We start from the raw sequence: 13,305 nt of genomic DNA on the forward strand, positions 1-13,305 counted from the left end.
TGACTAGTAGGTAGATCTGACTAGGTATATTTTCACCACATAACTGAGAGTTACTCGAATTCATATTCATTTCTGAAAATATATTATAAATCTGGGAGGAACAAAACTGCAGATCACTTTACTGTAGTAGGTGTGTGTACCTACTACATACCTCACTGGTTCAGGATAGGGAACACATGTATACCTGTGGCGGATTCATTTTGATATTTGGCAAAACTAATACAATTATGTAAAGTTTAAAAATAAAATAAAATTAGAAAAAAAAATCTAAAATTAAATGAAAAAATAAATAAATAAAAAAAAAGAATACTTAACATGCTATTAAAATGTTTTTGAATATTTAATATGTTTTATAAATCTTATATATACACAAAATCTTTAGCCTCTACTTGTTTAATCCAATGTGATTAACTTGGAAATATTATCAAATATTGTAGGCATGCTGCTACTGCAAAGTACTTACAACATAAAATCTTGTTCCCAGGAAGGTTGATCGCCACGAACTGCTACAGTTGTACTCTTCACATTTTGCACTTTCAGGGTCACATATGTGTTAAATTTGTCTTTGAAAAAAAGGCAAAACAAAGATATAATACTTAGTGCTCAGATGGTTATCCAATCTCACAAAGTGCTTGGAATTAAATAATGTCCAAATTATAGTATTACATGTAAGGAAAAACTGAAATTATATATTCTACAATATAGTATCATTTTAAACACAGAGGTACAAAAAAATTATAAAACACATTCTATTCTCAAAAGCATAAGCTATAATAGTGTTTTTCAAATTTAAGGACTCTACTTTATCCTTTTCCAACAGACACACATGCACACACATATAAACAAAAACGAAAGCTTTATGAAATGCAAGATGTGATACCTTGGTATTTTCTATTCTAATTAAATTAAAATATTAATCATAACCACATAGGTTGACTTTATAGCCCACTTGAAGTTTGAAAAAATAATAATCTAATTGATCTTACAGAACAGACATTATGCAAATTAACATATAAAGAAGTAAGTACCACAGAGAAAAAGTGCTAAAAGAAGGCAGAAGAGGAAACAGTTACCTCTAGTTGTTTACAGTGACAAACACAGAGGAAAAACCCTCATAAAGGAAATGGATTTCAAGCTCAATCTATTCACCTTGGCCTAGAGCACAACTTACATAAAAAGAAATATTATTACAGATTAGAGAAAATGAAATTCTCTAACCTGAGAGTATAAATTGAGTACCAAACAAAGGTAGGTGGCCTGGATCTCAAAACTCAGAAATCTGACCTAACACAGCACATTTTGTTACTTCCTTTGTATCAGCCATGATTAGAGACACCGAATTGAGAGTTCACTTTTCTATGTAATAAGTTAATAATAACTTTATAAAATGAAAAAAAAAAAAGACTATCATTTTTGACTCACCAAATTGTCAAAGATCACTTAAAGCAACTATCAATGTTAGAGGTGTAAGAAAATGGGCACTGTCATGTACTTCTATTAGAAGGCAAATCTTTCTCTTAAGCATCATAAAAAACTATGGTGTTTTATACCCATAATTATAACTACAGTTATATCAAAGGTATATGAGGATACAAGCCCACCCATGTGAGGGAATTCCCATCCATATTTGGTAGTAGCAATGCAGTATACCAATGAGCTGTTTTCTAGCATAGGATTTTGTACTCCATTCCCCATATTCAACCATATAGCTGGCCAGACCAAAAGGAGATGCCACCCAAAAGCAGACAGTCAATTAATGAGCTAACCAGAAGCTGAGACCAATATGATTCCCTCGCAAAATATTTTCAATAGAGAAAACAGAGAAATAGTGACAAATGATTGAAGAAGCTCAAAGGAGAGGCACATAAATTCCATTGGAGTAGCTATTATGGGGTATATGCAAGGCAGGTAAGCATAAAAAACCTGCTTGAAGAGAAAGGAGAGCAAAAAAGCTTTTCAGAAACAGAAGTCCTAACCTGCAGCCACTGGAGAGAGCAGTAGGCTCAGAAACTCCTTTAGTTTCTGTTGCATCCAGGTTTGGTCTTTCAGATTTTTCTTGGGTTCCCAGTATGTTCTTTTCCCCCATAATCCACAGTACTCTCCTTCTGGCCCCAGCAGTAATCAGAGTAAGTCTTTGTAACTAACTTGATATTCAGTTAAGAAAATGTGTATTAAAATAAGGAGATACCCTTTTCACCTTCACATGAGCAAAGATTAAAAAATTTCATGCTATTTAATGTTGGTAAGGATTTGGGAAAATAAACACTCATATACTTTTGGCCTGATTAAAAGCTAGCAAACCTTTCAGAGGCACACTTTGGCAGCAGCTACTAAATTTGTTTAAAATACATACTTTTGGCCCAGCAATTCTCTACTTTTGGATTCCAGCATACAGATACATTTTCAAAAGCAGGCAATAATAAATGCATTAAGAAGATGTATTGCTTATGGCAAAAAAATTGAAATGACCTGAATATTCAATCAGGGACCTAGGGTACAACAACATTCTGTATACTTTTTTTTTACAATAGTTTCTTGTTGGTTATCTGTTTTAAATATAACAGTCTGTGTTCAACATTTTGAAAGAAAGAACCAGATATATGTATACACACACATACACAAGAAAAAACTTTTATGATGTGTTGTTGGAAAAAAAGCAGATGTATATATACACACATGTACACAAGAAAAAACTTTTATGATGTGTTGTTGGAAAAAAAGCTACATGTGTAGCTGATTCATTAGTGTATACATGCACATACACAGAAAAAGTCTGAAAAGGTGTATAAAAACCTCTAAACAGTTACTTCTGAGAAGTAGAACTAAGTTGGCCAATATGTAAGGAGACTAACTTTTCACTAGATTGATAGAGATTTCTTTGATGTTTTATAAAAGCATAGTTTTTTTTCTTCAACTTTTTGAGGTATAACTGGCAATTTAAAATTGTATATATTTAAGGTGTACAATCTAATGATTTTGTATATGTATACAAAGTGAAATAATCACCATAATCAAGAATATTCACATTCCTCACCACCTTATAATTACCATTTCCTCTGTTTGTGTGAGAGTTGAGAACACTTGAGATCTACCCTCTTAGCAATTTGAAGTATATAATATTTGTTAAACACAGACACATTATTGTACATCAGATTTTCAGAAATTATTCATTTGGTATAACTTTGCACCCCCTTGACCAACATCTTTCCATACTGACTTTTTAATTAATTTAATGAACTTAGTGCGTTTAACTAATTTAACCAATGAATCAAATGACATTTACGTTTTTTTGAAAGAATGTTTTTAAATCATAGCAAGTATGGGGAGAAGTACGTAAGAATTAAAGGCTGGCCTTACCTGGTGAACCCTGGAATTTGGCTCTTTTAACTGCAAGAGAAAAAAAGAGGACACCATGAAGAATTCCTGCAAATTAATTTATTTAACCAGCATTTCTTTAGTAAATTAGTATGTGCCAAGATTAGAGTTAGGACTAGATTTTTAAGTCTAAGTCATTAGAGAAAAAAAGCTGAGACTTCTAATCAAAACTTGAATGCCAGAAGGGTCCTTAAAAGTCATCCAATCTAATCTTATACTCCAAGAAAACATCTTTTTGTTTTGTTTCAAACTAGTTTATTTAGGGGTTCCATTTTCACTCCTCAATAGATTTTATGTATTTCTTATATGCTTCTTCACTCATTAGTTCATCTAGTTCTGATGGGTTACTGAATGTCATCTTCATCAGCCAACTATCTTGATAACAAGATTTGTTGACAAGTCCTGGATTTTCTGCTAGAGCTTTATTAACTTCAGTTACTTCTCCTGATAGAGGAGAATAGAGTTCACTAGCAGCTTTCACACTTTCCAAAGCACCAAACTCTTCTTGTTTGTCAATTTTGTCCCAACTTCAGGCAGACTACAGTAAACATCTCCCAAAGCCTCCTGTGCAAAATTGCTGATTCCCACTGTTACAACACCGTTTTCTGTTGTTACCCATTCGTGTTATTATTCTGTGAATTTCCAGACCCAACAGCTGAGTGGGACCGGTGCGCAGCGCCTGCTCGAAGTCCCCAGGGCCACGGCGAGCAGGGCGCGTTCGGTGCCGACTGTGGCCCGCACGCTCAGGCACCCCTCGGAGTGCCATGTTCGCAGGGGTGCAGAGTGTCTCCTCGCAGCACCTAGAGCACCCCAGCCAGTGGGGACGGGGCAAGGCCAAGAAGACATCTCTTACAGCCTCTGACAAAGAGGTCAAGAGAACTAAATTATTCCTACGGCAGGCACCCAAATTCATGTCAGATGAACTTTCTAAGATTTCAATTATTCATATTCTTTATTTAAAACCCATCATAGGAACTCCTCCATTCCATTCATGCCAAAATAAGAGCTAATAGGCTAAATCTGGGACAAGTTTTAAACAAGAGTGAAAAGTAACTTTTTTCTGGGAATAAGCAGATATCAAAAGAATTCCTGTTCAAATAAAAGCTATCCAAACTAGAAGAGAAGAGGTAAAACTGTCATTATATGCAGATAACATGATACTATATATCAAAAACCCTTAAGGCTCAACACAAAAACCAAGGATAGAAGATTAACATACAGAAACTGGCTGCATTTCTTTTCACTAACAATGAAATATCAGACAGGGAAAGTAAAAACACAATCCCTTTTAAAATCGCATCCCAAAAAAAAAAAAAATACTTAAGGTACTTCCCTGGTGGTCCAGTGGCTAAAGACTCCATGCTCCCAATGCAGGGGGGCCAGGGGGCCAGCTTTGATCCCTGGTCAATGAACTAGATCCCATACGCTGCAATTAAGAGTTCATATGCCAAAACTAAGACCCAGTGCAGCCAAATAAATAAATATTTTTTAAAAACAAAACTTAAGATACTGGATGCTTAGGGCTGGTGCACTGGGATGACCCAGAGGGATGGTACGGGGACGGAGGAGGGAGGAGGGTTCAGGATGGGGAACACGTGTATACCTGTGGCGGATTCATGTTGATATATGGCAAAACCAATACAATATTGTATAGGTAAAAAGTAAAAAAAAAAAAAAAAAAGAGTAAACTTCACCAAGGAGAGGAAAGGCTTATAGGTAGAGAAGTATAAAACACTTACAAAGGAAACTGAAGATGATTTACAGAAATGGAAAGATACCTTATGCTCTTGGATTGGAAGAATCAATATTGTTAATATGGCCATACTACCTTAAAGCAATCTTCAGGTTTAATGGAATCCCTATCAAATTACCCATGGCTTTTTCCACAGAACTAGAACAAATAATCCTAAAATTTATATGGAATTATAAAAGACGAAGAATTGCCAAAGCAATTCTGAGAAAAAGAACAATGTAGGAGGCATAATCCTCCCAGACTTCAGACAATACTACAAAGCTACAATCAAAACGGTGTGGTATTGCCACAAAAACAGACGTGTGGATAAGTGGAATAGAGAGCCCAGAAAATAAACCCACATACCTACAGGCAAAGGAGACAAGAATATACAATGGAGAAAAGAGTTTCTTTGGCAACTGGTGTTGGGAAAGTTGGACAGCTGCATGTATCAATGACATTAGAACACTGCCTCACTCTACACAAAAATAAACTCAAAGTAGTTTAAAGACTTAAATATAAGTTTGATACCATAAAACTCCTAGAAGAGAACACAGGCAAAACATTCTCTGACATGAATCATACCAATGTTTTCTTAGGTCAGTCTCCTAAGGCAACAGAAGTAAAAGCAAAAAATAAACAAATGGGATGCAATCAAACTTATTAGCTTTTGTACAGCAAAAGAAATCATAAACAAAAAGACACCCTACAGAATGCGAGAAAATACTTGCAATTTTATGACCAACAAGGGTTTAATTACCAAAATATACAGAGTTCATACAACTCAATAACAAAAAACAAACACCACAATCAAAAAATGGGCAGAAGACTTTCTAAAGAGAGATTTCTCCAAAGGAGACAATGAGATGGCCAACAAGCACATGAAAAGATGCTCAACATCACTAATTATTAGAGAGGAATGTAAATCAGAACTAAAATAAAGTATCAGAATGGCCCTCACTAAAAAGTCTACAAACAACAAATGCTGGAGAAGTGCAGAGAAACAGGAACTCTTCTATATTGTTGGTGGGAGTGTAAACAGGTGTAGTCACTATGGAGAACAGTGTGGGGGTTCCTTAAAAATCTAAAAACAGAGTTGCCATATGATCCTGCAATTCTACTCCTCGGCATATATTTGAAGAACTATAATTCAAAAGATACATGCAAGAGCTGGTTTATTTTACTATACAACAGAAATTAACACAACATTGTAAGGTGACTATACTCCAATAAAAATTAATTTTTAAAAAAGATACATGCACTCATATCCTCATAGCAGCACTATTTACAATACCAAAGACAGGGAAATACCCTAAATGTCCATCAACAGATGATGGGTAAAGATGTGGTTCAATACATACAGTGAAATATTACTCAGCCATAAAAAGAATGAAATAATGCCATATGCAGCAACAAGGATGGAGTTTGAGATTGTCACACTAAGTGAAGTCAGAAAGAGAAAGACAAATACCATATGATACCACTTATACATGGAATCTAAAATATGACACTTGGAGAAGGCAATGGCACCCCACTCCAGTACTCTTGCCTGGAAAATCTCATGGACGGAGAAGCCTGGAAGGCTGCAGTCCATGGGGTCGCTAAGAGTCAGACACGACTGAGCAACTTCACTTTCACTTTTCACTTTCACGCACTGGAGAAGGAAGTGGCAGCCCACTCCAGTGTTCTTGCCTGGAGAATCCCAGGGATGGGGAAGCCTGGTGGGCTGCCATCTACGGGGTCACACAGAGTCGGACATGACTGAAGTGACTTAGCAGCAGCAGCAAAATATGACACTAATGAACTTACCTATGAAACAGAGACTTACAGACATAGAGATCAGATCTGTGGGTGCCAAGGAGGGAGGTGGTGGTGATGGGATGAATCAGAAGTTTGGGATTAGCAGAAGCAAACAATTATATATAGAGAATGGATAAACAACAATGTCTTATTGTAGAGCACAGGAAACTATATTCAATATCCTGTGATAAACCATAAGGGAAAAGAGTATGAAAAAGATTGTATATGTATGTATAACTGAATCACTTTACTGTACTTTAGAAATTAACACAGCATTGTTAAGTCAACTATACTTCAATAAAATAAACTGTCTTTTAAAAAAGAGAGAGAGAGGGAGTGTTCCAGTCTAAATGATCACACAGAGCTTGGTTTCCAAAACATCAGTGGAGAACTGCCTAAGACAGAATCCCATGCTGGGACTGTAGCCTACCAGCTCTTAGGAAAGATCAAAGACCACACAAGCAGGAAAACTGCTAAACTCCAGAAAGCATCAACTATCTTTCTGTCAAAGAAGATTAAGCCTAAATGCCACAGGGGGTAAAAAAGATAAGGAAATCTTAAGACACAATGCTACTTAGGAAACTCAGAGTACAGATCTGCCATTATCCTTGTTCTGCATTACAACTAAAAGCTTCACCTTAGCTGACATGCAAGCCTTGCTTTTTCCAACAGATGGGTAATCCAGCACCTTTTACGAGGCCTTCTCTATTTTATTAGTGCCAAAATCTATTCCTTTTCATTCAAAGTATGTCTCCCACTGGACTCTCCCTTTTAGTCTTGTGTCAATTTCTCTTAATTATTCTTCAATTTCATTTAATTCACAACTTACTGTAAAAGCTACAGTAATCAAGACAGTGTGGCAGTACAAGGAAAATAGACACAGACCAATGGAATAAAATAGAAATATATCCAAGAATAGCATAAAATATACTGTGTAATGACATAAATTACAGTAAATAATTTATAAATAACACATATTATAAATGTAATATAAATATATTATATTTATATATTATATAAATAATATAATATTTATATCACATATATTTATATATAATATAAATATATATCACATATATAATATATGTGTGATATATGATATATGTTATATATCACATGATATATAACATATAGCATATATCACATATATTTATAAATAATATAAATATTATAAATAATATAATATAAATATAATATACGTGATATAAATAACACATATTATCCTTACTTCATGCCATATGTAAAACTTAACTTGAAATGAATCCTAATCAAAATTCTAGCAAGTTACTTTGTGGATACAGATAAACTGATTCTAAAGTTTATATGGAGAGGAAAAAGACTCAGAATAGCCAACTTAATATCAAAGTAAAAGAACAAATTTGGAGGACTGACACTACCCAACACTGACTTTTTATAAAGTTAATAGTATTCAAGACAATATAGTATTAAGAAAAGAAGAGACAAATCAATGGAACAGAATAGAGAGCTAGAAATAAGCTCATGAAAATGTAATCAACCAATCTTTAAACAAAGGAGCAAAGGCAATAAAACAGAGCAATGATAGTTTTTTCAATAAATGGGGCTAGGACAAATGGATATTAACATATAAAAAATGAATCTAGACAAAGACCTTCACGAGAGTTAATTCAAAACAGATCACAGACACAAAGTAAAACATAAAACTCCTAGAAAATAACATAGGAGAAAAAAATCTAGATAAATCTAGGGCATGTGATGGATTTTTTAGTTATAAGAGGAATAATTTATGAAAGAAATAACTGATAAGCTGGACTTCACTAAAATCAAAAACTGCTCTGTGAAAGACAATGTGTCAAGAGAATGAGAAAACAAGCTATAGACGTGTATTTTGCAAAAGACACGTATGATAAAGGACTGTTATTCAAAATATATAAAAAAACTCAAAACTAAGTAAGAAAACACACAATCTCATTTTAAAATGGGCAAAAGACCTTAACAGATACCTCACCAAAAAAGATACACCCATGGCAAGTAATCCTATGAAAAGATGTTCAACATCATATGTCATCAGGGAATTATAGATTGAAACAACTATGCACAAAATGGTGTTAAACAAAAAACAAATACTGCATTAAATGTATGAGGTGGCTATTTGTCCTCTGGGCTCCCTAGTATCAAAATACTCTCCCTCTTCTGAAGAAATCCTGAAAGAGGAGGGAAGCAGAACTTTACAACTCACGGCAAAAGTCAAAGGTGGGGGGTGGAGGGAGGGAATAAATAAATAAAAAAAATTAAAAAGAAGCGGGGCAGGGAAAAAAGAAGTCAAAGACAACAGATCAAGGTATAGCAATCACGTTCCCAACTTGAATCTTGAGGGGCTGAAACAGAGATGCATGGCTGGTTAGAGAAAGTTGCAGAAAAGTTAGGATTCCAGTAGAAGAGCTGCAGCTGCTGCTGCTAAGTTGCTTCAGTCGTGTCCGACTCTGTGCGACCCCACAGACGGCAGCCCACCAGGCTCCCCCGTCCCTGGGATTCTCCAGGCAAGAACACTAGAATGGGTTGCCATTTACTTCTCCAATGCGTGAAAGTGAAAAGTGAAAGTGAAGTCACTTAGTCGTGTCCGGCTCATAGCGACCCCATGGACTGCAGCCTACCAGGCTCCTCCGTCCATGAGACTTTCCAGGCAAGAGTACTGGAGTGGGGTGCCATTGCCTTCTCCGGTTCATTATATAGACCCTTAGACAAAAAGCATAACTATCTTAGGCCTCAAGGTTTTCAGATAGAAATGAAAGCTACATTTGTTCTAGAAAATGAAGATTTTTGTCAATCTAGTTTCTGCAAAATGAGGTTAAGAGGAGATAAAAGAAATGATGTGGAAGGACACTGAGACATAAAATATTCCAATTACCATTTAAAAATTAACTATTTTCATAAATTACAATGTTCTGATGATCAAGTTACATGCACCAGATTTCGGCAAAAACAACAGCATGGAAATTCACTTTTAAAGAAACATCAAATTGTGCTTGGTGTTACTTGAAAAATAAAATCCTCAGAATTCTGAAGGCCTAGTTTTACTAATTTATTCTGAATTTTTATATTAATGCCTAGAGAGTAACAAAGACTGTTTCAGCTGTCACTACTTTAACCTTAGAATACTATACTAAATTTGATATCCATTTTATTTTTTATTTGTAATAAAAATATATGTGCACACTTAAATATCAAATACTCTATAATGTTATAATGTTCCTGATACTTCAGTTAAAAAAAAAAAGAGCACCTGGGGTGGGGGTTGACTTCACTGCAAACAAGAAAAGATTAGGAGCCAACATACTAAATGAAACAAAATGAGTTCTCTGCTTTCCAGGCTTCTTTAGCTGTTCTGACCAATTCTTTTCTCCAAAATGTACCTGCAGTTTTAAGCAAACCAATTTTTAAAAAATACATTAATAAATAAAATCAGGTGCTAAAACTGAGATGACACGAGGGTTGAAATTATCTGATGAGGATTTTAAAACAGCCATCATAAAGATACTTCAATGAATAATTACAAACATATTTGTAATTGAACTAAATAAATGAAAAGCTGGAAACTCCTGGCAAAGAGTTTATAAAATAAAGTGACAGACTTTATTTTCTTGGGCTCCAAAATCACTGCAGATGGTGACTGCAGCCATGAAATTAAAAGATGCTTGCTCCTTGGAAGAAAAGTTATGACCAACCTAGACAGCATATTAAAAAGCAGAGACATTACTTTGCCAGCAAAGGTCCATCTAGTCAAAGCTATGGTTTTTCCAATAGTCATGTATGGATGTGAGAGCTGGACTATAAAGAAAACTAAGCGCCAAAGATTTGATGCTTTTGAATTCTGGTGTTGCAGAAGACTCTTGAGAGTCCCTTGGACAGCAAGGAGATCCAACCAGTCCATCCTAAAGGAAATCAGTCCTGAATATTCATTGGAAGGACTGATGCTGAAGCTGAGACTCCAATACTTTGGCCACCTGATGTGAAGAACTGACTCATTTAAAAAGACCCTGATGCTGGGAAAGATTGAAGGTGGAAGGAGAAGGGAACAACAGAGGATCAGATGGTTGGATGGCATCACCAACTCAATGGACATGAGTTTGAGTAATCTCTGGGAGTTGGCAATGGACAGGGAGGCCTGGTGTGCTATAGTCCATGGGGTGGCAGAGAGTCAGACACAAATGAGCGACTGAATTGAACTTGGCAAGGAAATGAAAGATATAAAGAAGAACCAAGTGTCAGTTTTAGAACTAAAAACTATAGTAACCAAAATTTAAAAACTCAATGGATGACTTTAAAAGTAGTAAAGTTAACTCCTACCCCAGGTACTCTTTTTTTTTTTGATTGAAGTATAGTTGATTTACAATGTTGTGTTAGTTTCTGGCGTACAGTGAAGTAATTAGGTTATATATATTTTCATATTCTTTTTCATGACAGGCTATTGTGTGTGTGTGTGTGAGCTCAGTCATGTCCAACTCTTTGAGATCCCATGGACTGTAACCAGCCAGGCTCCTCTGTTCATGGGATTTCCCAAGCAAGAATACTAGAGGGGGTTGCCATTTCCATACTGTTTTCCATAGCGACTGCACCAATTTACATTGCCACCAACAGTGCAGGAAGGTTTCCTTCTCTACACACCCTCTCCAGCATTTGCTATTTGTAGACTTTTTAATGATGGCCATTCTGACCAGTGTGAGGTGATACCTCACTGTAGTTTTAATTTGCATTTCTTTAATAATTAGTGATGTTGAGCATCTTTTCATGTGCCTGTCTTCTTTGGAGAATTGCCTCTTTAGGTCTTCTGCCTGTTTTTATTGTGTTGTTGGTTGATTGCTTTTGTTGTTTTTTTTAAACTAAGTTGTATTACCCATTTTATATTTTGGAAATTAAGGCCTTGTTGGTCACATCATTTGAAAGTGATGTTAAAACATAACAGACTGCTCAACAAACTTGTCATCTGTCTACATATGAAGTTAATTTCAAGGTAGTTTTTTCAGAGTCAAAGCTGAGAGGAGCTCCAACTACAGTGCACAATCCCTCCTTATCATCTAATACCGCAACACTAACAGGTATGAAAAGCAAAAAAGAAAACGTGCAAAAAAGAGATAATCATAATTGAACACAAGCTCTTTAAGACTCCGCCAATATGAAAACTCTGGAAGTCAGAGTTAAACAGAAAACTCAGCGGCTTTCCTTGTGGTCCAGTGGCTAGGACTCTGTGCTCCCAATGCAGGGGTCTGGGTTCGATCCCTGGTCAGGGAATTGGATCCCACATGCCGAAACTAAGAGTTCAAATGCTGCAACTAAGACCTGGTACAGCCAAATAAATAAATAATAATTTTTTTTTTAAAAAGACAGAGAGAATGCACAGGCAGAGCATTTGGCTCCAGGATGCTTACAATTAAAAGTAAAAACAAGAGATTATTTCTCTTTTTATTTGCACTATGCCTAATGCTTAAAAACACTAGAACTTCAGTTCCTGAGTTTCTCTGACCTTACTGAAGAATCAAATCTACAACTGGCACCTTTGAGATTATAGGAAATAATCCTATTCACACTGACTCTACACCCAGTGACCTGGTTCCTCAGGCACTGGGAATGGCTAACCTGCCTTGTTCTACTTTGTCCTTCTGATGAAATAATTCCCAAAGCCTTGTGGCACTAGTTCCCCTGTTTGCAACCTTCTATTTTAGAATCTAGCATTAAAGAAGTGTCACTTGTCAAATATGATAACCACCATTTCCTTTTTGCTAAAAAGTTAACATTTTAAACATCCCTGGTGGCTCAGATGGTAAAGTGCCTGTCTACAATGAGGGAGACTCGGGTTCGATCCCTGGGTCGGGAAGATCCCCTGGAGAAGGAAATGGCAATCCACTCCAGTACTATTGCCTGGAAAATCCCATGGACAGAGGAGCCTGGTAGGCTACAGTCCATGAGGTCACAAAGAGTCGGACATGACGGAGCAACTTCACTTTCTTTCTTTCTTTAACATTTTAAAAGACAGGAATCATATAATCCTACTGTTCTGTTTTCAATCTGGTATAATACGTATTTTTAATATAGTTGCAATTATTATGGTGTATATGTTTACAGCTGGACATGGAACAACAGACTGGTTCCAAATAGGAAAAGAAGTATGTCAAGGCTGTGTATTGTCACCCTGCTTATTTAACTTATATGCAGAGTACATCATGAGAAACGGTGGACTGGAAGAAACACAAGCTAGAATCAAGACTGCTGGGAGAAATATCAATAACCTCAGATATGCAGATGAAACCATCCTTATGGCAGAAAGTGAAGAACTAAAGAGCCTCTTGATGAAAGAAAAAGAAGAGAGTGAAAAAGTTGGCTTAAAGCTCAACATTCAGAAAACTAAGATCATGGCATCTGGT

General features: G+C 35.8%; 1 protein-coding gene across 2 annotated transcripts in view; it reads right to left on the bottom strand.

Moving 5' to 3' along the window:
* UNC13B (unc-13 homolog B (C. elegans)) overlaps nt 1-13,305 on the bottom strand; it is a 226,051-nt gene that overhangs the window by 166,515 nt on the left and 46,231 nt on the right. For both annotated transcript variants that reach the window (XM_010846104.1, XM_010846103.1), the window contains exons 2-3: nt 3,358-3,387; nt 464-563 (exon numbers count right to left, since the gene is read on the bottom strand). In XM_010846104.1, coding sequence (XP_010844406.1) covers nt 464-563; nt 3,358-3,387 — 130 coding nt within the window. The remainder of the gene's footprint in view (nt 1-463; nt 564-3,357; nt 3,388-13,305) is intronic.

Source organism: Bison bison, unplaced genomic scaffold (assembly GCF_000754665.1).
Source record: "Bison bison bison isolate TAMUID 2011002044 unplaced genomic scaffold, Bison_UMD1.0 scf7180017864230, whole genome shotgun sequence".
NCBI lineage: Eukaryota > Metazoa > Chordata > Mammalia > Artiodactyla > Bovidae > Bison > Bison bison.